General features: G+C 39.5%; 1 protein-coding gene across 1 annotated transcript in view; it reads right to left on the bottom strand.

The window, feature by feature from the left end:
• Window positions 1-2,769: 2,769 nt before the first annotated feature.
• Window positions 2,770-26,898, bottom strand: part of LOC126100126 (N-alpha-acetyltransferase 25, NatB auxiliary subunit) — a 96,252-nt gene continuing 72,123 nt past the window's right edge. The window contains exons 15-17 of the mRNA XM_049910658.1: window positions 25,536-25,817; window positions 23,439-23,552; window positions 2,770-10,480 (exon numbers count right to left, since the gene is read on the bottom strand). Coding sequence (XP_049766615.1) covers window positions 10,193-10,480; window positions 23,439-23,552; window positions 25,536-25,817 — 684 coding nt within the window. The 3' untranslated portion in view covers window positions 2,770-10,192. The remainder of the gene's footprint in view (window positions 10,481-23,438; window positions 23,553-25,535; window positions 25,818-26,898) is intronic.

Below are 26,898 nucleotides of genomic sequence, written 5' to 3'. Positions count from 1 at the left end.
GAAGCAGGGGAGGATATCCATGTGAAGGCATGATAAAGGATGTGACAACTTTCTCATGATATTCGAAAGGGGATACTAGTCAGTGGATGGTATAAGGAAAGAGACAGTCACAGGTTTAGCAGATACAGTTGGAACTTGGAACAGAAATCCATAATAGACTACATTACAATAACTGAAAAAAATCAGAAGATGCCTGACAGAAGTGAAAGCATTAACAAGTATTAATCTCAACCTCAACAGATACCACCGACTGTTGGGAGGGGCACTGAAAAAATTCAGGAAAGATACATACGGAAGAAAAAAAGACAGGCAAAAATCAAGTGCTGGAAACTGAAAGATGGAGAAACCCAAGAGACATACAGAGAGAAGATTAAGACACAGCTTCCTACAGATGAGAGGAAGAGATTATAACAGACCCTAACCAAGGCAGCAGAAGAAACATGTGGAAGGACATCAACAAAAGTCAGACAAAAAGAAACTTCATGGTGGAAAGAGAGAATTGCAGAAACTGTCAAGAAAATAAATATCACATGGGAAGAATGTTTCAAAAACATAATGGAACATAACACAGACAAATAAAATGACTAAATAGAGCAGCAAGAAAAATGATAGCCCTGGCTAAGAGGATGTCTTGGGAAAAATTCACAAAAGAAGCGGAAGACAATTTTAAGGGTGATACTATACCACACATTACATAACAGAACAAAGCAAAAAGAAAATACTTCAAAAGTCATCAACAAAGATGGAAAATCTGTTTGAGAGAAAGTAGTAATTTTGAAAGTATGGAAAGAATAATTCCAAAATCTATTTTAAGGAAGGGATGAAACAAATACACATGATGAGAAAGGGTGAGACAAAAGAAATATCAGTATCACAAAGGAAACAGAAATAGATCTGCAGATGATGGATGCAGAGAGAGCCGTATTAAAAAAGAAAAATGGCAAAGCTTCTGGAGTAGATCACATCACTGTAGACATGATCAAAGCCACAGGACCTATCGGAATTCAGTGGTTGTATGGAATACAGAGGAGAGTATGGACATATGGACAAAGGCAATTATTGTATCTATCTTTACGGAAGGTAACAAGGTGCTCTGTGAGATCACAAAGAAATAGCACTACTTTGCCACTACATGAAGATTTATGAAAAGATAATTTTGCAGACAATCAGGAATAAGACATATTTGTAGCCAGACAGGTTGTAGAATGAAATGGGAATTTGGGAAAAACATCACAGTTGCATTCGTAATTATAAAAAAGTCTTATGATCTGTTAGAAGGGAAGAGATATGGCGAGGTCTGAATAGACTGGAACTGTCAAAAGGAATGCAACTGAGAATCAGAAACATGCACAAACAATGCCTGAAATATGTTATAATAGATACCAAAAAAAGTGTTTACAATGGACAGAAGGGTTCAGCAGGGAAGTATGTTCCCACCAGTGCTTTTTAATATAGTTCTGGACAAAGAAAGTATGCCGAAGGTCAACAGCAGATGATATGAAAACCATAGCATATGCAGATGATGTGATAATTTGGAAATAAAATGAGCAGAAATTGGAAGAACAACTAAATATCTGGCAAAGAACAAATTTAAGATACAAGCATGGAGATAAAACATGAAGTAATGAAAATCAGCAGGAAAATGAAGGATGTTAGTTGAAAAGGGAAAATTATTAAAGAAGTAGATGCTTTCAAGTATCTAGGTAGCAAATTAACCAAGAAAGGAAACATCATGCATTAAATTTTGGAGAGAATAGAAAATTGTTGAGAATTTTATTATTCTGTATTGGACATAGAAATTGGATAATATCTGCCAAAGCAAAAATCATGATGCACAAGTACAATTATCTACCAATTTTCTTCTATGGACCGGACTGTTGCAATTGAATAATGAAGATCTGAGCAGAATATAAGCAACAGAGATGTGCTTCCAATCAGGGATCTTAGTAAGACGAGAAGTGACAGGATAAGGGATGAAATAATATGAAACACCCTGCAGATCAACTATGGAGAGTAACAGGTTTAAATGATATGGCCACATCAGAAGAACGGGACCAGAAAGACTTCCGAGAAGAGCCCTAGAATGGACAGAATCCGGATTAAGACCAACTGGAAGACCATGAACAAAATGGAGAGACCAGGTAAAGGATGATATGAACTGAAGAGGACTGCAATGGGAGGAGATGCTAAATGACAGACTGTGGGAGGAGAGAGAAGCTTGGAAGAGGCTCTGTCAATGGCCTGCACAAGCAGGAATGTTCAAAGAAGTGTGTAGTGATGAGTTTGTATGAAGAAAAGCTACACACGGTAACTGTTTATAGCCTATTTTGGAGGATATTGGCAAGGCCACTGACCAAAGGCTTTTTCTACAAATGAATGAAAATTCCTTTCCCTCTGGTTGTTAGACTTATCTTTTAGGCTTCAGCTAGAGAATAACCTGTTCTGAGGATATTGTGTGGAGAGGAAAGGTCTACATTTTATGAACTGATTTTACTGCAGATCATCATCTTGTTGTTGTTGATCTTATTATTATTGTTGTTGCGTGCACACCAGTGTGGGCACCAGCACACAGGCTCAGTTGGTATGAAGTTCTGTCAGATGCTCTATTACACATTGCAAAAATATAGCATTTAACTTTTTAAAAGCATTAAAATCCTTGGTTCTTTACAAGAACTTACATTAAAATTACTCTTTAAGGCTACACAGCTGATGATACCTCATCAGCAATGACTGACAGACTACGAAGAGAAACAATTTATTTTTACCATGACACTTGGAACTGATGATTTTACAAGACTGATTTCATCTGGAAACATTTTTAGGCCACTTGAACAGACAAAAAGGTCAGATATACCTGTTGGTAATTCAGTGAGAAATGTGCTACATGAAGTATATTTTTATGGAATTTAATCAATAAACAATACACGCTGAAACTTCATTTAATAGGACTTTTTCCACACACTGTACAATATTTAGTACAAAACTGCTCATAAAAATTATGAACACAAACATGCACATTCACAAACACACAAATTAACAGTAATAAAATTCAACAAATGATGGCTGTAAAAGTAAATAACCAAAGTTAATATTGAAGGACTGTACAAAAACGTACAAAGTTTACTAAAAATTGGCATGTGTTACTGATTGCCTCTTCAGTCAGGTACAGCGATACCCAACTGATTGCAATCAATTATGACTCCTTTGTATGACTCAAATGCAATCTTTCACTGCATAAATATGATTTTCACTTCAGCTACATGAATAATACATGCATCTGTGGGCTCTTTCACATGAAATCTGCACTACAAGGTATGACATACATAGGGGAAATCACTGTTAAATGGTAATGTCAAAACACGCATCAGCAGACAAGATACAGATAAAGAACTCACTCACAACCCCAAAAAAATTATATATGGAAAGGAAAAATTCCAGATAATGCTCATGATGGGGCTAAGGGATAAAAGAGTGGAAAAGCAAAATGATGAAAAAATCAGAACACTAACTGGGCAACAGTAACTGAGAGCCATCAGAGAAAGAAAGGGACTGCACTGAAAGAAGACAAGGTATGTGATTCGACAAGTAAGCAGTGGATGAAGACAAGACAGAAGGAAAGAAGCAGAGAAAGAAGAAAAAGTGACAAGAATCTATCTTTTAGACTCATTTTTATTTAGCCAGTTTCCTCTTGAGAATGAAGTTTTTTGCAGTGGCACTGTTGTATAAAACATTCTCAAACTTCTTGCTGCATCAGTTCAAGGTAAAACCTTCAGATTTTGATGATTACCTCCATCGTTAGGAGCAACGGACTGTCAAAACTGCTGCTGTAGTGGCCTTATATAGCCAACAGAAGGCTTCTGATTGGTCAGTAATTACATAATGCCGTTGCTGATGGTGGCAACAGCTGCATTGGTGGCACCTTTGCATAAACATTGCAATGAACATCTCCAGTTCTTCTCTGCATTGAGACACTTCCATGCACCACTAAGATTATAGCCACTGTTAAGGTTGAAGATCTTCTGACACATTCTTACTTCTACAGCTTCATTATTACAGAGTCCCAGTATGCAGAAGCCTGGAACAAGACTTCCATTTTGTCAAATAGTATTTTATGTTTGTTTGTGAGGCTGCACTCAGCAACTGCAGATCTCTTCAGTCCTCGATTTCTAATATGCCTTTGATTTCCTTGACAGTGTTCGGAAACGATGTGGATGGACTGACCTATGTGATTGCATCCACACTCATAAGGGATGTTGTAAATCTCAGGGATCCTGAAGCTGAGACTCTCCTTAACAGTGTGTAGCAACTCCTCTATTTTCTTAGGAGGTTGGAAAACACATCTTGTAACTCCTCTTCCCAGGATTCTTCCTACTTTGCTGGATAGAGTGCCACAGATAGGAAGGAGTGTGATCGGTGCTTCATCATGAGAATACTCAAAATTTTCACGTTTCCTTTGACCAAGACACCCGTCTGACTTCCAATGTACCAAAAAATCTAACAATGGCAGCCTTCCTTGTTTCTCTGTCTCAAAAGTGAACAGTTTGGGTGCACACTGTCCATATGTTCAAGAACTGCTACACTGTGTGGCTGGACCATAAATGTGTTGTCAAAATAACAAGAAAATTAAGATCAACAAGGAGAGCCAAATTTAATGCACATACTTCAAGATGAAAAGAGATCAGTTTTAAATACTTACTCCAGTACATAGAGCGAAAACTATTTCTGACAAGGACTACCTGGATTCTGAAATTAATCATCTGAAGTATGTGTACCGACACAATCGCTATGGGTCACTGATATGAAGTCAGCATTCTCCGAGAAAAGGATACGTGAAAATCTTGAATATTCACATGATGATGCACCAATTGCATTCCTTCCTTTCTGTGGTACTCTATCTAGCAAAATACGAAGAGCCTTGGAAGACAAGGTACAATATCTATTTTCTGACCTTCTAAGAAGATAAAGGAGATGCTACAACTTGTTAAGGGTAGCCTCGACCTCAGGATCCCTGGAATTTACAACATCCGTTGTGAGCGCAGAAGCAATTACATAGGTTGTGAGCGCAGAAGCAATTACATCAATCAGACCATTTGCACGATTTATGACCACTGTGCAGGACATCAGCAATACTCTACAAAATTGAGAACTGGAGAAATCTGCAGTTGCTGTGCACAGCCTCACAAACAAACATAAAATACAATTTGACAAAACACAAGTTTTTCCCAGGCTTTTATATGCTTAGAGTCTCTAAGCACAGAGGCTGTAGAAATAAGAATGTGAGAGAAGATCTTCAAGCGTGACAGCAGCTATAATCTTAGAGGGGCATGGAAGCGAGCTCTTGATGCAGAATACAGCAACAGAGGTTTGTTGCAATGTTTACACTACAGCCAGAGTGGTGGTGCCACCAATGCAGAAGTTGACACCATCTGAAATGACATTATGTAATTACCAACCAATCAGAAGCCGATTTTGGGCTGTATAAGACCGCCACAGCAGCTGTTTTGATAGCCAGTTGCTCCTGATGATGCAGGTAATCAATGAAAGCTCAAAGTTTTACCCTGAACTGATGCAGCAAGTCTGAGAATGTTTTAAACATTTTCCTATTGTTATCACTGAAAAAGACCCTCTGCTTGCACCACATAACAACCTTCTTTTTAAAACTGAAGCAGCTACAGTTTCTGTCAAATTTTGTTTTATTTAAACCACATACCGACTCAGCTTTACGTGCATTATCAGAGCTTAAGAAGAACCATGACACACAAAGTGTCATAGGGTTTTGGCTATTTGTCCTGTCTGTCACTTTTTCTTTTATTCAAAGGTGGTTGTGAAGCTGACACCTACAATCTGTTTACATAAAACCAAATGTTACTAAGCCTGACAATTCTTCAGTTTAGATATCAAGGTCACTAGTCTCCTGCAAAGGCCCAAGTGCCCTTCACTTCAAGAATTTTTGTTTTTTTTACTAGCATGGATGATACAATATATATTCCCAACACATACTCATAAGGCAAAGCTAGTGATACAAAAAAATTAACATGTTACATGATGACATATACAACTGCAGAAGTGGCATGTAAACTCACATAAAACCAAAGATTTTTTTATAGGGCATGTTGAATCACAAGTAATACAAAGATACGTCAGCAATAGCACTGCTATTCTAAATATGGTATAAACAGTGCTATCATCTGTAGAAATATGTGGTGACAAGGAAACTAGATGCAAAATATTTTCAAAGAAAAGGCTCTCTAAGCCAATGAATTTTCAAATGAATTATAAATTAAAAAGACATATGATAAACTCTGTCTTCATCTTCAGCACAGTTTTGTTGATGAGGTTGATGTAATGTTGCACCAGACTATTACTTCCACAAGAAATTCTTGGTCTTCCTATTATTCTAGTTTCTACTGTACTATAAACATGATCCAAAGGTAGGATGTAAACATAAACATGACTACCAAACAAGGCCCAAGTATGTTCCCCTTATGGAATGGATGGGAAGACCACAAGGCCAAGACATAAAAGTCATTCACAATTTACTGGCAATAATGTAGCCACGGGAAAGGTATTAACATCTTTGAACATACAGAAATACGATTTTTATGTTATTTTCACAATTATCACACTTAATATAGCTGTGGCATTTCACAGAACTGAGATGCATAGAATCCAGTAACTTATCTTCCAAATGTGAATTTTTCCACCAGAATTTGCTTCACACATGTACAACAGACTCCGTTCATTCCAGCTGTTGAATACTATCACCAATTAATGATAAAACATGTATCTAACACCACATAATTGTCTACAGCACACTTGAACATTTAATTTTTAAACTGTTGCTATTGTGTTACTCGAGTTGGAGGGAAAAACAACTTATATTTCACTTAAGGAATAATTATTTTGTGAATCTTAGCACCACTTTTTCAGTAGTAGAAAATATTATTTTGAAAATTATGTACTTCTCTTTTATCTAGCCTAAATAAGCAAATTGAACACAACCTATCATTTCTTATGGTGCATTATAATTAATCTAACCACATCAAATGTCATTAATCATGAAAATCATTTACCTCAGAATCTTAAACTTTGATAAATGATGACAAATTGTGTCAAAAGAAAATTTACTTAAAAAAAAAAGGTTATGAAACAGATTTGTTGGCATGTACTTTCCTTCAGGAGGCGAAAACAGACAGACAGAGTGACAAACACAAACACACACACACACAAAATTCTAGCTTTATTAGTACCTTTGCCAAAGAGAGGAGGGTGGGATCGATATACTATGTATAGTTAAAAAGGAAGGACAGGTTACACAGACACCAGAATGAGAGGGACCCACCTGTTGTGACCCACATATCTTTTTCTACTTCCTAAGAATGGAAGTAATAGTTCCAAAACCTATAATAGTGTGTGTGTGTATGTGTGTGTGTGGGCGCGCGCGCGCACACACACACACACACACACACACACACACACACACCCCTACTGGCAGTACTATACATTTCATCTCCTGAAGGTAAGTACTGGCCAGCAATTTTGTCTAATATTTCTTTTTTAAATAATGACTAATAATACAATAAGACACATTATAAAAGCATGAACAACAGTATGATACTAGTGTAATTAACATTCAAACAACTGTCCACCTAACATCCTCCACACACACACACACACACACACACACACACACACACACACACACATATATATATACACACACTTTGAAGTAACTTATTTACACAGCCAGTTCTCAAGAGTGCCATGAACTGATTCCTACTTACATACTGTACTGATGACATTGGTTAAAGAATAATGATCGTAAGGCAAATAAAGGAAGACTAAATCATTATGTATTACAAGACTGGCTTCTTACACTTTTCACCTCCTATATTGAACTTAATACTTTGGAGACCAAGCCCGAGCATAATTTGGATTGTAACTTTGTGTTAAAAAGGCTGTGCCTGAGTAGAAATCGGGCTGCAATTTTGTCAATGGTCAAACCATCATTCATTTGAAAACTGGACTTATTTAGTGTGAAACGATATATGGATGTTTGGTGACCTGCCCCCTGACTGGTATTGCCTTCTGTCATCAATTTCTAGAGTTATTCTGAAGAAACATTAGTGAACATATGAGTTGCTGTTGTCAACTGCAGAGGCAATATGATCACACTGATGTAATTTCATGCTTCTAGTTGTTAGATCTAGCTGTTTGTCATAATACTGCTATAAACATGTTACATTTGCTGAGTGAGCAAGAAATTTTGGAAGCTCAAGAGGAAGAAATTGTTCAATAGCTCACCTCACACTTTTTTTTTTTGGGAGGACAATTATACTTTCTGTCATCATGATTTCAAAGTTTGTAACCTATCAAAGAACTAAAATAAAAATGAAAACAAATCTTTAATTTATATTAACTGAAGGTACATCAATTATATATGTGCCAGCAATGCATAAAATAACACCATAAAAACTGCCAGTTTCCTAGGCTCAATATTCTTCTATGCAGCTCTTCTAAGTAACTGGCCTCCAAAGTGTTAGGTTTAAAAATGTAAAAAAAGTTCAAATTGCACATAAAAACTATTTTTTTCACCGACAGTGCAAGAAAATGCAAATAATTCTGCCTTACTGAGCAAGATTCTTGCTATTCAATATTTGTTTTTGTACAATATTTTCAGAAACAGACACATATTATTAATAAGTAACATTACGAAAATTCCAGAACTATGAAACTCATTTCATACAGAATGAAAAATTCTTATACGTATGCATAGTAGCTGTTACTTTTATACAACATACAGTGAAGACTGAAGTAAAAGACCATACATATTTTGATCACATCTCACACATGGAAAGATGAGCACCTCACTTAAGTAAGTAGCTCGTAAAATCCAAACTGTAGATCTCTTCCCACATCTATACAAAAAATATATTTTATTATTTAGTTCACTACTCCTCCGCAATGTTAACTGTAAGAGGAGAAATGTTGCCACTCACAATATTACCAATCATATGAATGACTAATTTGTAACTGCTAACCAAATTAATGATTTGAATGAAATACTGTTAAATTATTTGCAAGACTTCATTACAGACATTGAATTTCAAATATTATTAAGTTGGCAGCAACGAAACTTTCAGAACTAGGCAATATAGAATTATACTTTTTTAAAAATGCAGTATCGTGAAATTTGTGGTAACACAATAACCAACAGCAGAATATTTAAAATAGACTAAAGTGTATCGCATAAGAAATTTAAGAATACTATGAAGTGAACTTCCAGTGACATTTGTACACAGACTTGTGAAGATAAATATACAAAATTAGCACGATTATGTGTACAAAATATTATAAAGTTACTAAATGTTCATCTCCGTGTTTCCACACTTACACAGTCTTTACTGACAACACATATACATGTTACAAATGAAAATGAATGCTAGAATAAATAAAGCAAAAAAGGAATTGAGATTTTAGAAAAAAATATAAATGTTTATTACAGCTCTGTGAAGAAGAAAAATATCTATAATGAGCAGACAATTACAATGTCTGACTTCTATTTAAAATAAATAGTTTACAACAGTATACATATAATAAGTGCCTTTCTTCTGAGCATGAACAAGCTTTCATTTTGTGTTAAACACAAACACAATTTGCCAATCAGTTTTTTTGCACCATCTGTCGACAGAATTATATATGTACTGATTCTCATAGTTTTATCCCTTATTTCACCATTATTATGGACCATTTATCACATCTAATCTGATTCTGTGACAAACAATGTGTGTCCTCTTGGTACCTATACATTCAGAAGGAAATGTGTTCAAATCTGATTCATTTGTAAAACACAGCTTGGCATTTCCATTATGTTTCACATTTTGCAGAGATTAAATCTAATCACTTGTAAAATGTCTGGCGTGCCACATGTTAAAATCAAAATTCTTTGAATGAGATCACATTACAATAATGCAGCATGTGAATACGAACAGAAATGGATACTGTAACCAGATACTCACAGGGCAATGTACACCCAGACAACGTCACACATGTCAAGTTCTTAATCATGGAAACTGTGTCAGCTTCCAACACTCTTGATGTCATGTTCGGAGAGATCTACCACCCTACAGATTTAGGCATTACAGGCATCTGACATCCGCGCAAATAGATCTCACGCGGACTGTGACTTGAGTCAGACGGTGCCAATACCGAAGGAGGCAAGATATTTCCTCTTAATGTCGAGTACATGCAAAAGCTCTGAAAGAGAACCACGATGACTATCAGAAATGCGAGTATTGACAACATTCTTATGTTGTTTAGTTTCTTCTGAAATTGTCACCACAGCATCCAATTCTGGTGCCAGCTGCAGTGTACGCCAATATTCCAGAGCACCTGATAACTCATCAGTTGCCTCACCCAGAAGTCGCACCAGCTGACCGAATGCTATCAGCTGCCTCGTTGGCACTGGTGGTGCTTGCGCCTGCCAACATGTAGAATATAAGTAATTTCCTAGTATCAACTCTGGAACTGTGAATAACAACTGTCTGTTTGAAATTATGAACTGTAGGGGGAAAAAAAGGGGGGGGATGATGTGATATACATGTAAAGACAAACAAATGATTACAATTTTGGAAAAAAACTGGATGACTTATTCAAGAGAAAGAGCTTCACAAACTGAGTGAGTCAATAACATGTTAATTGACCTCTGACCCATAGTCCAATGGTGTGTTAGTTTGTCAAAATCCCCAACCGATTGGAGGACCCTGCCCATAATGTTCCAAATGTTCTCACGTGGGGGGGAGGACCTTGCTGGTCAAGACAGGGTTCAGCAAGCATGAAGGTAACGAGAAGAAACTCCCCATATGTAGGAGGCATACCGGATGGCTTGCCATGGAGGGCAACAAAACGGGGCATAGAATATCGTCGACACACGACTGTGCTGTAATGGTGCCACAAATGACAGCCAAAGGGGTCCCACTATAAGAATAAATGGCAGGGTCTTTGGTCTGGAATTTCATTGACTGGAGTAGAATTGCCTTCAGTGGCGAGTCTCGCATCGAACTGAGCTCTGATGACCAGTGAAGACATCTTGTCTGGAGATGCTGTGAACAGCACTGGGATACTAACCTAACTGTCATCTGCCATATGGCCCAACAACCAGGTGTGATGATCTGGGGTGCCATAGGAGATTCCTTTTGGGGTCATCTGTGACATGCTTACACCACATGTCCCATTTAATTGCTGTTCATGCAAACCCTCTTGGGCTTACATTTCAATGAGATAATGCTGGCTCACAAACAGTGAGCGTTTCTACTGCTTGTCTTCATGCTTGCCAAATCCTACCTTGGTCAGCAAGGTTTCCGGATCTCTCTACAATTGAGAAAGTTTGGACCATTATGGGCAGGGCCCTCCAACCAGCTTGGGATTTTTATGATAGAATGTGCCAATTGGACAGAATTTGGTGCAATATCCCTCAGGCGCACATCCAACAATTTTTATAATCAATACCAAGCTGAATAATTGTTTGCATAAAGACAGGAAGTAGACCAGCATATTACTGACTTGCTCAATTTGTGAAGCTCACTCTCTTAAACAAATCATCCAGTTTTTCTGAAACTGTGATCATTTGTTTGCCTGTAGATGTCCATCACATCTACTGTTTTCCATCCCATTTGGATAACTCCATCATGGTGATCATATTTTTTTGGTCTTAGTGTGTACATCTTGTTTTCCTCAAAAAGGGTATCTAATTAAACAACTAAAAGATATTCTATGGCACAATTTAAATGATTGATTAACTTTATGTATATTACGAACATTCAAAATAATACACTACTGGTTTAGAAACAACAGGAGTGAATCAAATATTATAAATCAAAGCACACTAGAATTGCTGATGCATCCTGCTTTGACCATACAGTGGTCAATGCTGGAAATTCAAATACTACTTCAGCTTTGCAGTGGAGAAGATTAAATAGAAGCTCTGGCACATTCCTTTCTTCCATTTACTAATATAATAGTAGACTCACGGAAAATCTGAGATAGATACTACATACCCCCAATGAGTACATGCGCAGATGTATGGTGTGTGACAGATGAGATAATCTCACTAGCATCTACTCTTATTTTAGTCTCTCTCTCTCTCTCTCTCTCTCTCTCTCTCTCTCTCTCACACACACACACACACACATACATTCATTATGCGCTCAATAATAGATAGATGATTAAGCTGGGGTGCACTTCTGGAAGAGCGAGTAAGAGGATGTGTGCGTATGGGCTTTGGGCATTGTTTTGGATCTCAGAAGAAGTTTGTCCTAATGATATTTGTATTCTATCCTGGAATTTCCATTCCCAAAATACAGAAGTCACCAGTTAGCAGAATCTGCCAAAAGGAATAACTCATTTGTTGGCAGCATATTGTTCCTGTAGGAAACAAACAACTAAGAGATTACGCAAAGGCCAAACCAGAAGTAAAACTGAAAATACTTAATCAAATAATAAAGAAAATAAATTTAATCACGTTATATAAAATAATAAGGGCAGTGGAAGCCCTAAAGAGAAAATAAATCAGCACATTAAATAGAGAAGATCAGATCCAGCAAAAGAATTCACCCAGAAGCTGGAGTCCCAAGAGCCAGATAATTGAAAGCAAGTGCCAGAAGCACTAGTGAAGACAGCTAACAAAATGGCTCCACTAAGAAAACCGAAGAAACATCCATGGTGGACCCGCAAATGAGAGATGGTTTTGAGACGAAGGCAGCTTGTGTGGCAGCAATGGAACTCACAGAAGAATAAAGGTAACTGGATGAAATTCCTTGATGTGAGAAAATACACTGCTAGAACTATCTGTGTAGTAAAATGTGCTTTCCACAAGAACCAACTGCTAAGGATTGAGCAAGACTTCAGTAACAACAACATTTAAGACTTTATAATGAAATCACAGCAAGTATAATCCCTCAAATTACACTTCAAAGGTCCCAAAGGTAAAGTTATCTACGACAATAAGGATAACTGTCCTATACTGGCAAATTATTTTGATTTCACCCTCAATTGTGAGGCTCCTACATCAAGTTTCTAGTTTGAAAGCAGCACACTCATCCATTCTGATTCATCATCTCCTAGAAGAGAAAATATTAAACAGAGCATACATTTACTACTGCAACATTTGGGGAACTGGGGATCTTCCATGTGCCTAGTCCTCTACACTGATTCACCGATTTCACAAGAGAGGTCACAGAATGGGCATAGACAATTATCATGACATTTCTCTTCTCCAAATAACATACAAGATTCTTTCAAAGGCACCTTAACTCTAGGAGGAAAAAAAAGGGGAGGGTTGGACTCTTATTTGGGGGAACACTGAAGACAGTCCCAGAAAGGATGATCATGTGCCAAATACATAATGAATCTTAAATGTGTTCTCTCTTACCTGAAATGAAGAAGTAAGACATTCATAGAGACCTCCATAGATTTCAAAAAGGTTTAAGGTTCACTTTACCAAATAACACTTCTTTAAATCCCCAAAGTATCTGGCTTAGATAACAAAACAAGTGTTTTTATCTGACAGACTCTTACTGACACTACCTCCAATGTGAAGTTTATGGGCAAGGTCTCAGATGGTTTTGAATTCAAGACGGACTGGCAAGAAGATGGACTGTGGCCTGTACTTTTCAATTGGGCATTTGAGAAACTGAGCTGAGACTGGCCAAAAAGGGCTGAGTGGAGTCATGCTTGCTATAGAAACACGAATCAGTCAGCTAGCTTTTGGAGATGACCTTACAATTGTTTTTCTGATTCACTGAATACAGTCGCAGAACACAAATCAATGAACTGAAGATGCAAGCAGTGGGGACTCCTGGTCTCCTATGAGAAAACACACACACACACACACACACACACACACACACACACACACACACATATACACTTATAATAGAATAATAGAAGGAAACATTCCACGTACGAAAAATATACCTAAAAACAAAGATGATGTGACTTACCAAATGAAAGTGCTGGTAGGTCGACAGACACACAAACGAACACAAACATACACACAAAATTCAAGCTTTCGCAACAAACTGTTGCCTCATCAGGAAAGAGGGAAGGAGAGGGAAAGACGAAAGGATGTGGGTTTTAAGGGAGAGGGTAAGGAGTCATTCCAGTTCCGGGAGTGGAAAGACTTTCCTTAGGGGGAAAAAGGGACGGGTATACACTCGCACACACAGACATGTTTAAATATGTCTGCTTGTGTCTGTAGGCCTATATGTGTGGATGGATATGTGTGTGTGTGCGAGTGTATAACCCGTCCTTTTTCCCCCTAAGGTAAGTCTTTCCGCTCCCGGGACTGGAATGACTCCTTACCCTCTCCCTTAAAACCCACATCCTTTTGTCTTTCCCTCTCCTTCCCTCTTTCCTGATGAGGCAACAGTTTGTTGCGAAAGCTTGAATTTTGTGTGTATGTTTGTGTTCGTTTGTGTGTCTGTCGACCTGCCAGCACTTTCATTTGGTAAGTCACATCATCTTTATATCTAAAAAGAAAGATGATGAGACTTGCCAAACAAAAGCGCTGGCAGGTCGATAGACACACAAACAAACACAAACATACACACAAAATTCAAGCTTTCACAACCAACGGTTGCCTCATCAGGAAAGAGGGAAGGAGAGGGAAAGACGAAAGGATTTGGGTTTTAAGGGAGAGGGTAAGGAGTCATTCCAATCCCGGGAGCGGAAAGACTTACCTTAGGGGGAAAAAAGGACAGGTATACACTCGCACACACACTTTTCCATCCGCATATACACAGACACAAGCAGACATTTGTAAAGGCAAAGAGTTTGGGCAGGGATGTCAGTCGAGGCGGAAGTACAGAGGCAAAGATGTTGAAAGACAGGTGAGGTATGAGTGGCGGCAAATTGAAATTAGAAATTAGCGGAGATTGAGGCCTGGCAGATAGCGAGAAGAGAGGATATGCTGAAGGGCAAGTTCCCATCTCCGGAGTTCTGACAGGTTGGTGTTAGTGGGAAGTATCCAGATAACCCGGACGGTGTAACACTGTGCCAAGATGTGCTGGCCGTGCACCAAGGCATGTTTAGCCACAGGGTGATCCTCATTACCAACAAACACTGTCTGCCTGCGTCCATTCATGCGAATGGACAGTTTGTTGCTGGTCATTCCCACATAGAACGCTTCACAGTGTAGGCAGGTCAGTTGGTAAATCACGTGGGTGCTTTCACACGTGGCTCTGCCTTTAATCGTGTACACCTTCCGGGTTACAGGACTGGAGTAGGTGGTGGTGGGAGGGTGCATGGGACAGGTTTTACACCGGGGGCGGTTACAAGGGTAGGAGCCAGAGGGTAGGGAAGGTGGTTTGGGGATTTCATAGGGATGAACTAAGAGGTTACGAAGGTTAGGTGGATGGCGGAAAGACACTCTAGGTGGAGTGGGGAGGATTTCATGAAGGATGGATCTCATTTCAGGGCAGGATTTGAGGAAGTCGTATCCCTGCTGGAGAGCCACATTCAGAATCTGATCCAGTCCCGGAAAGTATCCTGTCAAAAGTGGGGCACTTTTGGGGTTCTTCTGTGGAAGGTTCCGGGTTTGAGGAGATGAGGAAGTGGCTCTGGTTATTTGCTTCTGTACCAGGTCGGGAGGGTAGTTACGGGATGCAAAAGCTGTTTTCAGGTTGTTGGTGTAATGGTTCAAGGATTCCGGACTGGAGCAGATTCGTTTGCCACGAAGACCTAGGCTGTAGGGAAGGGACCGTTTGATGTGGAATGGGTGGCAGCTGTCATAATGGAGATACTGTTGCTTGTTGGTGGGTTTGATGTGGACGGACGTGTGAAGCTGGCCATTGGGCAGGTGGAGGTCAACGTCAAGGAAAGTGGCATGGGATTTAGAGTAGGACCAGGTGAATCTGATGGAACCGCCACCACCAAACCACTCCTTTTAATACATCCTCACGTAGTTTTTTCAAAATTTTTCCGAATTTCTCCACCCTTTGACGTGTTTTGGCGGCAACACAACCACCTAACCTTTATGCACATCATTATCTACCTACACAAGTTCACCACAGGATCAACATAGCCCAGCTCTAACCAACCCTTTTTCGCCTTTTTTTCACACCAGATCTCCATTTGCTTTCTAGTTCACCTTTATCTCTCCCCATATATTTTTATATTTATTTTCATTTTCATTTCAGCCTCATGTTACACTTTCCACCTTCTACTACCATGTCACCCTCACAACACCTCCACAACGATCCCATCAAGTTTTATTTACATTCCCTCCGCAAACATGCCTTCGCCCTAGCCAGATTACACTCCCATATTTTATTTTCTCAGGCTTGTCTGACATTTGGCATCACCCCCAAAGGCCTCACACTTAAAGTTCCCATCTCTGGCTGTAACCCTTCTTTCCATCAGTCCCTATACCAGTTCCAAACTGAACAATCCATTGCCCTCACCAACCTAATCCTTCACCTACACATCCACTCAGCCAATCAACACACCCATCAACTCCTATCCTTAATAAAAGTCCTCAATCTTTCCTCTCCCACATCCACACCGGCTATTCAGAGCATCCTCCTACAGGCCAACCGCAAATTAGAACAGCATGCCACCCTCCACCTTAAAAAACTATCCAATCTCCTGGTTTCCCACCTCCGGAAAGGCAACTCACTCACCCTTCACAACCTTTCCAGCAAACCTCAACCTCCTCTCATTGCACACAAACCCAGTCTCTCCCATCTACTCAATCTCCCACTTCCAGCTCCACTCCCTCCAAAACCTCAAAACTCCAATCAACACAATCTGGAACCACAACACCCCAATTCAGTAGTTAACCTCTCCTCCAAACCTCTCTCCCAATCCGAAACCTCTGTCCTATCCAAAGGCCTCACCTTCAGCCCCACTCCCAGATTTAACCAAACAGCCCTTGTCAAAGATTTACTGTCCTACAGCCGTACTCTCTGCTGGAAATATCACTTTGCCACAAAGAAAAATGATCCTAATCCTACTCCTAATGATCCAACTCCCCAAGACACTATCCAAATTGAACCATGCCTGGAACAGTTCTGTCCTCCGTCACAGCGGGACCCACCTCCTCTTCCTCAAAATCACCCTCTCCTAACCTTCCAGGAATTTCTGACTTCCAGCCTTGCCTCTCAATCCTTCTTAAAAAACCTTAATCCTACTCCCAACATCACCACTGCTGAAGCCCAGGCTATCCGTGATCTGAAGGCTGACCAATCCATCGTCATTCTTCCGGCGGACAAGGGTTCCACGACTGTGGTACTTGATCGTCGGGAGTATGTGGCTGAGGGACTGCATCAGCTTTCAGACAATACTACTTACAAAGTTTGCCAAGGTAATCCCATTCCTGATGTCCAGGCGGAGCTTCAACAGGGTGTCTACGTGGACAAGAAAAAAAAAATTCCCGGATTTTTCCCGGATTTCCCGGTTAAAAACACAATTTCTCCCGGATGAAATTATGTATAAAGCGGGTGAAAATACACTCCCTCGGAGTTGTAAAACCTATCAGTCCTTTGAATCGTAAAGGTCTTATACCGGCGGAGGACGTCCCAGCACTTTAGGAAACGAAATCCAGGAAAAACAATGCGTCTGGAAAGTCGTTTGATGCGAGACAATATGCACAGAGTTTATTTTCGTATTGCTAAAGTATATACACAAATTCCACAAATTACAGCACGGTAGCTTCGGAAACTCTAAAATAGAGATTGCGTTGAGCGACGCACTTTTGTCAGCCAGTCATAGCTCGTGTCACGTGATCTCGCTAGCGAATGACGGCAGTTATTCAGAGCAGGAGGCCTACGAGAAAGACAGGCCGCGGCGCGTACGTTAGGAAGGTAGGCCGAGCTCGCTCAAATCAGCAAAGTGCGTTTCTACACCGGTTAACTCGTAAGTAGATGTGTATGTACGAACGAGAATTGCATCGTCTATTGGCATCCACTGTTATTAGCCCTAAAATGATAGGAAGTCCGTAGGCCTACTAACAGGCTCTAATTTGGCAATTAAAATCGTGCGGAAATGATTATCAGTTGCGTAGAAAAGTCGAGGTGTTCTGGCATGAAGAGACTTGTGACATTGCTCAGTAACACATTATGCACATTTTTTTGAAGGTCAATTACACTTTTTGCCATCGATTGCATAATTTTTTATCTATGAAAGAACAACATTAAATATGAAAACTAACTTGAAGCTCGGTCTTTTTTTAGTGTGCGTTACACATTAAGTCATATCAAATACAAATGTGCCGGTAAAATTTTAAATAGTGGCATAAATGACTTATCTTCTGGGCCCGACATTTTTCAAGTGGCTGATCCTCAAAGTGTTACGTTTTGAATGAGAGTTATAACGCCCTGTGATTTAAGAAATTCGCTGCACTGTCTGCACATTCTCACACGTAACATAAATCATCTTGCGTGGAAATTTACTTTGTAAGTAACGCATCTCAAGCCACTATTCGTAATATTTTCTGGTGATCTGTTAGAAATGTAAACAATTGTGACGTCACACACATCGAATGCACGTTAGTTGTTACGGACGTACTGCATAATCTTCGACCTAAAGCCTTTGACACTTAACGGTGTCGGCAAGCTGGTCTGTGCATTGTGTAAATTACCCATTTTCTATGCAACTAAACTTTTGTTTTGGTGTTATTCTCTGATTTGTGTTTCGTTGCTGCAATATTATTCAGCAGTAGTGGAGTAAAGTTCTTTGTCAGCGTATCAGATGTTACACGTCACACCTACAAAACTTTAACTGAAATCTAAAACAACGAAAAATCCCGGAATTCTAAAAAATTCCCGGGTTTTTCCCGGATGAAAAAATTCCCAGGTTTTTCCCGGAATTCCCGGATGTCCCGGGCCGTATACACCCTGTTCAAGGAATCCTCAGAACCTTAGGCCCCCTACAAAACCTTTCACCTGACTCCATCAACCTCCTGACCCCACCAACACCCCGCACCCCTACCTTCTACCTTCTTCCTAAAATTCACAAACCCAATCATCCCGGCCGTCCCATTGTAGCTGGTTACCTAGCCCCCACAGAACGCATCTCTGCCTACGTAGAGCAACACCTTCAACCCATTACACGCAGTCTCCCATCCTTCATCAAAGACACCAACCACTTTCTCGAACGCCTGGAATCCCTACCCAGTCTGTTACCCCCGGAAACCATCCTTGTAACCATTGATGCCACTTCCTTATACACAAATATTCCGCATGTCCAGGGCCTCGCTGCGATGGAGCACTTCCTTTCACGCCGATCACCTGCCACCCTACCTAAAACCTCTTTCTCATTACCTTAGCCAGCTTCATCCTGACCAACAACTTCTTCACTTTCGAAGGCCAGACATACCAACAATTAAAGGGAACAGCCATGGGTGCCAGGATGGCCCCCTTGTACGCCAACCTATTCATGGGTCGCTTAGAGGAAGCCTTCTTGGTTACCCAGGCCTGCCAACCCAAAGTTTGGTACAGATTTATTGATGACATTTTCATGATCTGGACTCACAGTGAAGAACAACTCCAGAATTCCCTCTCCAACCTCAACTAAAATTAATTTCACACCTGTATCAGATAAATACAAGTTGTGTATGGCACCATATTACTACAACAAAGAAAGTGAAACTGTAAATTAGACATCATCTTGAAAACTGTGCAAATTTTGAACTGCTTTGTGTTCATGATATCCATGATCTGACATGAAAAATCAAGCAGAATTTTAGATGTGAGTCGTAGTCCACACTAAAGAGCTCAATGAATATGCCAACAAATGAAATGTTCTCTTCAATCATTTTCTGAATGTAAGATGTATCTTCATTGGCAGTTCCCACATACAAGAGAATTTTTTTTCCATGTAATTATATAAGGCTTTCACAGCAATTAACACTACTAAGGTAAAAACTACTTAGGTTATAATAATGCACTATCTTCAATATTTTCCTTCCCTCATTTTTGAAACTGCCCATAAGCTGTCTATCGTGCTTTATGTACACAGAAGTGAGGAATACTGTGAAAGACGGTTCTACGAATGGTGACAAACACCAAACAATAGAAGACACATCTAGTTGCAGACAGGCATGATTAAAAGATGCTCATATATAGCTTTCGGCCACAGTCTTCAACAGTATAAAAACAAACAAACACACACACACACACACACACACACACACACACACACACTCACACACCTCATGCACACACTACCACTAACTCCAGTATCTTGGGCCGGAATGCAACATTATGTGGGATGCAAGCAGCATTCTGGAGGGGGAGGGATAGTAGTGTATGGGTGGAAAGAGAGACAAATGCTGTCTGGTGGAGCGTACAGGGACTAGACTACCAACAGGTGCTCTGTCAGGAGGTTGTGGGGCAGTGAGGAGGTGAAAAAAGTAACTCTTGACACTGCACCTATTGGCAGTCTAGTCCCTGCACATTCCACCAGACAGGATTTGTCTTGGTCCCCACCTGTACACTACTATCCCTTCCCCTTCCCCACCCCCTCCAGATTGCTGCTTGCATTCCACGTGATGTTGCATTCCGGCCTGAGATACTGGAGTTGGTGGTCATATGCGTGTGAAGTGTACTTGCTTGCTTTGTGTGTGTGTGTGTGTGTGTGTGTGTGTGTGTGTGTGTGTGTGGGCGCGCGCGTCTCTCTCTCCCTTTACTGATGAAGGCTGCAGCCGAAAGCTATATGTGTCTTTTAATGGTGACAAAACATTGAAAGGAAAAGTATTGAAGATGGTGCAGCCTTATAATCTAACTTCATCTTCTTTTATGTCCGAAACCACAGAACTATTCAGTTCTATGGCATCGGCAGAAACAGGATATCCAGATTATTCAAAATTTGATTGGTCAAGGTAACAATTTGCACTCAAATCTAGTTCATTAAACTTACTTATGTAACTTCAATGTGACACATATATAAATATTTCAAAAATTAACTACGCTGAATTTATCTTGGATTAATTTCTTATTTTTAATGTGCTGAGTCTTATAACGTATGTATTTCACATGAAAGTGTTGCTAGCAAATTTTGCTGCTGTACTTGTTAGATTCCAACCTTTCCCATTATACTTTTCTTGAACTGGTTTTTATCCACAATGTCACATACTTCATTCATTAATAAACAATTAATTCAGATCTTTGCATAATATATAGCATGATTTTCAATGGCCCAACGATTACTCATACCACAGCTACATGCAACCTGTATGCAGCAGTATGCATCTCAGTCAGGTCAGTGCCTAAGAACTTGCATGAAGCTTCTATAACACAAGTTTGTCAATATTCTGATTAGACTTTGTTGTGGTTGGTAGAAGGTTTGGACCACCATTGCCATTGGAATGACTGTTGTGGGTATAGTGACTTTCATTATGGACTGCACTAGGTCAAATATTGCTACGTATCTTTCTTTGAGAAATTTCTGCAATAGTATTTTTCTGTGTTGTATGGTGTAAATAAGAATAGTGTCTTGTGCAAAACTTAATAATTTCACTTTTGATGACTTGTTGCACCCACTACTGATTCTTGGACAGTGTTTAAAAAAACTGTGCTCCTAATAACGCCGTAATTCATCTGATGAATTCTGCAACTGGAGTCTTGTTTGGCTTTGTAAGGACAACATGGCTTTTGTGCTATTCATCTTACGGAGCTGAGAAGCTGGTCACTGTCCCAACAACAGGACAATAAATGTGTGAAAAAGTGAAACCAAAGCTGTAGTGTTGTGTACATTATTAAGTAAACATCATCCACTACTTATTAAGATTTTCAGTTTTGGAACTACAAACTGAGATGCTACAGAAAAGGCAATGGAGAAGAGACTGTAGAAATCAGGTGAGTCACCTTAAGAAAGTAAGGAAGATTGGGTTTAACATCCCATCAACATTGAGGTCATTAGAGATGGGGCATAAGCTTGGATTGTATCACAGATGGGGAAGGAAATTGGATGTGCTCTTTGAAAGGAGCCATCCCAGCATCTATCCAGAGTGATTTACGGAAATCACAGAAAAACTTAAAATCTGGATGGCTGAACATGGGTTAGAGCCGTCATCCTCCCGAATGCGAGTCCAGTGTGCTAACCACTGCACAACCTGGTTTGGTGTGGGTCATCTTTCAATATACGCAGCATGTCATTCTCAATGGAGAGAAGTCTTCCGAAGTAAGAGTGATTTCAGGTGTGCCGCAGGGGAGTGTCATAGGACCGTTGCTATTCACAATATACATAAATGACCTGGTGGATGACATCGGAAGTTCACTGAGTCTTTTTGCAGATGATGCTGTGGTGTATCGAGAGGTTGTAACAATGGAAAATTGTACTGAAATGCAGGAGGATCTCCAGCGAATTGACGCATGGTGCAGGGAATGGCAATTGAATCTCAATGTAGAAAAGTGTAATGTTCTGCGAATACACAGAAAGATAGATCCTTTATCATTTAGCTACAAAATAGCAGGTCAGCAACTGGAAGCAGTTAATACCATAAATTATCTGGGAGTACGCATTAGGAGTGATTTAAAATGGAATGATCATATAATGTTGATCGTCGGTAAAGCAGATGCCAGACTGAGATTCATTGGAAGAATCCTAAGGAAATGCAATCCGAAAACAAAGGAAGTAGGTTACAGTACGCTTGTTCGCCCACTGCTTGAATACTGCTCAGCAGTGTGGGATCCGTACCAGATAGGGTTGATAGAAGATATAGAGAAGATCCAACGGAGAGCAGCGCACTTCGTTACAGGATCATTTAGTAATTGCGAAAGCGTTACGGAGATGATAGATAAACTCCAGTGGAAGACTCTGCAGGAGAGACGCTCAGTAGCTCGGTACGGGCTTTTCTCAAAGTTTCGAGAACATACCTTCACCGAAGAGTCAAGCAGTATATTGCTCCCTCCTACGTATATCTCGAGAAGAGACCATGAGGATAAAATCAGAGAGATTAGAGCCCACACAGAGGCATACCGACAATCCTTCTTTCCACGAACAGTACGAGACTGGAATAGAAGGGAGAACCGATAGAGGTATTCAAGGTACCCTCCGCCACACACCATCAGGTGGCTTGCGGAGTATGGATGTAGATGTAGATGTAGAATATATAAAAGCCACTATGGAAGATGGTAATCCTATCCAACATCAGATTGCTTGTTGCTATCATTTGCCTGTATTGTAACTGCAATAATGGACCAAAACATTTCTCAAACTTTCAGAGGGATTCTTATATTTGTAATAACTTATCAACCCTCTTTCTACTCTTTACAGATAACAGTAAGGTGAGTGATGACTGTCTCTATCACTTAATTTCACATTTGAATATTTCCTTTTCCATCAACTTTTCATTAAATTGATGACAATTTTTTATCCATACACTTTCAGTAATACAATTTAGCCTACAATAATCATAGTTATAACAAAGAAAGAATTACCTGTTGATTTACTGTTGCATCTTTTTTCTTCTTTCCTTTCTTTGGAACAGGTGTAACTAATGGTTTTAGGTGACTATGACAAACACCACAAAGTAGGACTGCCAGGCTAATAGACTGTAATGCAAGAGGAACATTCTTCATGCATAAATTGCTTTACAAACAAGATAAGGAAGCAAAGGGAGGTAAATTTGTACGTACATAACATTATGAACACACATTTAATGACAATCATACATATTTATAGCAATAAAAAACAACAGATGTAACATCTAATAAAGTAAATTGACTCAGTAAATGTCTGAAGACGGCCTAGTAAGCCGAAAACCGGTTAACAATAAAAGTAATATTGTAGAACAAAAGCAAACTGGTGCTTTTCATTTATTAAATTGACTTTTTTTTAAAATACCATTAAATGATGTAATTTGTTCAGATCACCTATAAAATCTGTACCACGTCTTTCAACCATCTAGTATACATTACATTAAATGTAGAATTTCCAATGAATTGATCAAAAAATAAAACTCAATCACATACATTAATTGATTCTCATGTTCCTATAGAGGGCCATGAACACAGTTCCAAAAATAAATTAATTACATTCCTGTCCTGTTAACTATCAGATGATGTATTGAGTTCCCTTGATACATAAACTGTGTAAATTCATAATAATACATTTAAAGCTCTAAATGTCTGGCCAGTCAGCCCATTAGTAAAAGGTAAGTCAGTTTGGGTTAAACTTCTTGTTGTATGTTCTTTGTGACTCATGCCACTATCTCGGCTTACTTGAAGACAGCACTTATATGTCTGGTGGGGACAGCACATAAACTTAAGGAGAGGTCCCCAGCAGTGCGACTGACTTTGTCATTTCGTTACATATATAATGTTGATGGTGCTACTCGTCCTTACTTTGTGCGATTGCGATCAAATGCAAATAATTTGCATACCCAAACATGTACATTTCATGACTTTTGACATTCGTTGTATACTGTCTCAACAGTGTTGCAGTTTTAATGGCAGAGCAGTGAAGTTAAGAACCAGAGATGGCAGCCTTTTCTGTTCTCTTTGTGAGTACCATTTGTTCCTGTTCATCTTAAGTTGAATGAATTTTCTCTTAAAGTTAAAAGTTTTCTGTGGGTTAACAGCTTCTTTGGAGGAACTCCTGCATTAGTGAACATCATATGCTCAATTTGTTTGTGCACTGCAATCTCTGTGTTGTACAGTTTGCCTCCATAGCTGAGTGGTCAGCATGGATCAATGCCAATTGATAGGCTACAGTTTGATTCCTGGCCAGTTTGGAGATTTTCTCCACTTGGGGACTGGATGTTGTGTTATTCTCCTCACCATTTCACCTTCATCAACAGGCTAGTCACTGAAGTAGTGTCCAATAAAAAGACTAGCACCAGGCCATCAAAATCCCCAAAAGGGGACTCCTGACTAAAATAAGCCACATGACCATTTCATTTCTATATTGTAAGATTTCATATTTAAAATGTGTGTACAATTTAAGTAAAAATGAGAAACTGTTCTAGTGTCAAACAAAATAACTGTGGAAAACAGCACCAAACTCATATGTAGAATGAGAAATATAAAGAACCAGCGACAGTTAGTTGAAAGAGCAGATCGGACACTAGTTCAATTAGCATTCCACCTCAACGTAATTCTTCAGCACATTACATTAGCCGAGTAAGTCCAAGCCTGTTTCTTATATAGTAAACAATGTTTCATGTAATATGAATTACTGTGGAACAAATCTATCTTCTGAACAAAGAAACCTAAATTCTAGGTACATTATGTATCATCTTCATAGAAAGATGTCAGAAGTCTAAGTAATAAAATGTAAAGTAAACTCTAAAAACACACACACACACACACACACACACACACACACACACACACACACACACACACACACACACACACACAGAGAGAGAGAGAGAGAAAGAGAGAGAGAGAGAGAGAAGCAAATATTAATTTTGTTAATGACTGTGTAATGTGTACACATAACATACAAAATGCCCTTATTGACAGTAAAACAACTAACTAAGAGGTTATCACTCAGTATGGTTATTTAAATGTTTTAATTTGAAATATTCTAACCTCAATAGTTATGACTGCAGTCTCCAACAAACTGTGACGGTTGCCAAGTTGCTCCATTGCTGAAAGGGATTCTTCAGAACGTATTCTTGAGGAAACTCGCATGGCAGCAGCTTCTGCTAATCCAGCAGCTTTACCACAAAGAAACATTGTGGCTTGACCACTTGCATCATCTCCACGAGATACTGAAGATACTAACCGCAACATCTCCACCAAGAGTTGTATGTACAATGGGCAGCTCAGGTAGCCATGTAATCGTGATGGCAAAGGCGCACTGACCACATCCTGTGCAACAACAACAATTGGCTGATAAAGAGCAGCAAGAATGAGCTTTTTTATTGTGGCTTTTCCTCCACTTAGATTTAAAATAATAATATTTTCTTTTGCTAACCCATGTATTCCTGGTATTATTCACTGATACTAAAGAACATCCATAATTGCCCAGCTGAGATGATGCCGTTTCTGTGCACAATATTTTATACACTGCTCTAATCACATTTGTCAGGTGATGAGTGTAATGATCTTACAACTGTTTCATTCTGGACTTTTATAAGGCACTTGTAAACGAAAATTAAAAAATACACACAAAAAAAAGGTTTTGCATCACTCTCGTTCCCAGAACTTCCATACATAGATGCTGAGTGTGAATACTGTATCACAGACACAGTCATTTTGACTGTTCAGAGATGTCACTAAACCAGCCCAAAGATGTAAACAACCGTGCATGAGCGGCACCTATTAAACAGACGATCTGTTCCAGTCATTCCACCAAGAAGGTACATTGTTCGTGTTGTCTGTAGTTCAACCATGCCTAGGAGGTCAATACCACAGTTCGATCGTGTCCACATTGTTACTTTGTGCCAGGAAGGGCTCTCAACAAGGAAAGTGTCCAGCTGTCTCGGAGTGAACCAAAGCGATGTTGTTCAGACATGGAGGTGATACAGAGAGACAGGAACCGTCGATGACATGCCTGCCTCAGGCTGCCCAAGGGCTACTACTGCTACTCAGAGGAACCCTGACAGCAATGCCAACATGTTCAGTAATGCTTTTCGGGCAGCCACAGAATGTCATGTTATGATTCAAACTTTGTGCAATAGGCTGCACGATGCACAACTTCACACCCAATGTCTATGGCGAGGTCCACCTTTGCAACCACAACACCATGCAGCGAGGTACAAATGGGCCTAACAACACGCCGAATGGACCGCTCAGGATTGGCATCACATTCTCTTTATCAATGAGTGTCACATATGCCTTCAACCAGACAATCACTGGAGACGTGTTTGGAGGCAACTCGGTCAGGCTGAATGCCTTAGACACACCGTCCAGCAAGTACAGCAGCAAGATAGAGCTTCCCTCTTGTTTT

The sequence above is a fragment of the Schistocerca cancellata genome, chromosome 9 (assembly GCF_023864275.1).
Source record: "Schistocerca cancellata isolate TAMUIC-IGC-003103 chromosome 9, iqSchCanc2.1, whole genome shotgun sequence".
Taxonomy (NCBI): Eukaryota; Metazoa; Arthropoda; class Insecta; order Orthoptera; family Acrididae; genus Schistocerca; species Schistocerca cancellata.
This window is presented reverse-complemented; position numbering and strand designations above follow the sequence as displayed.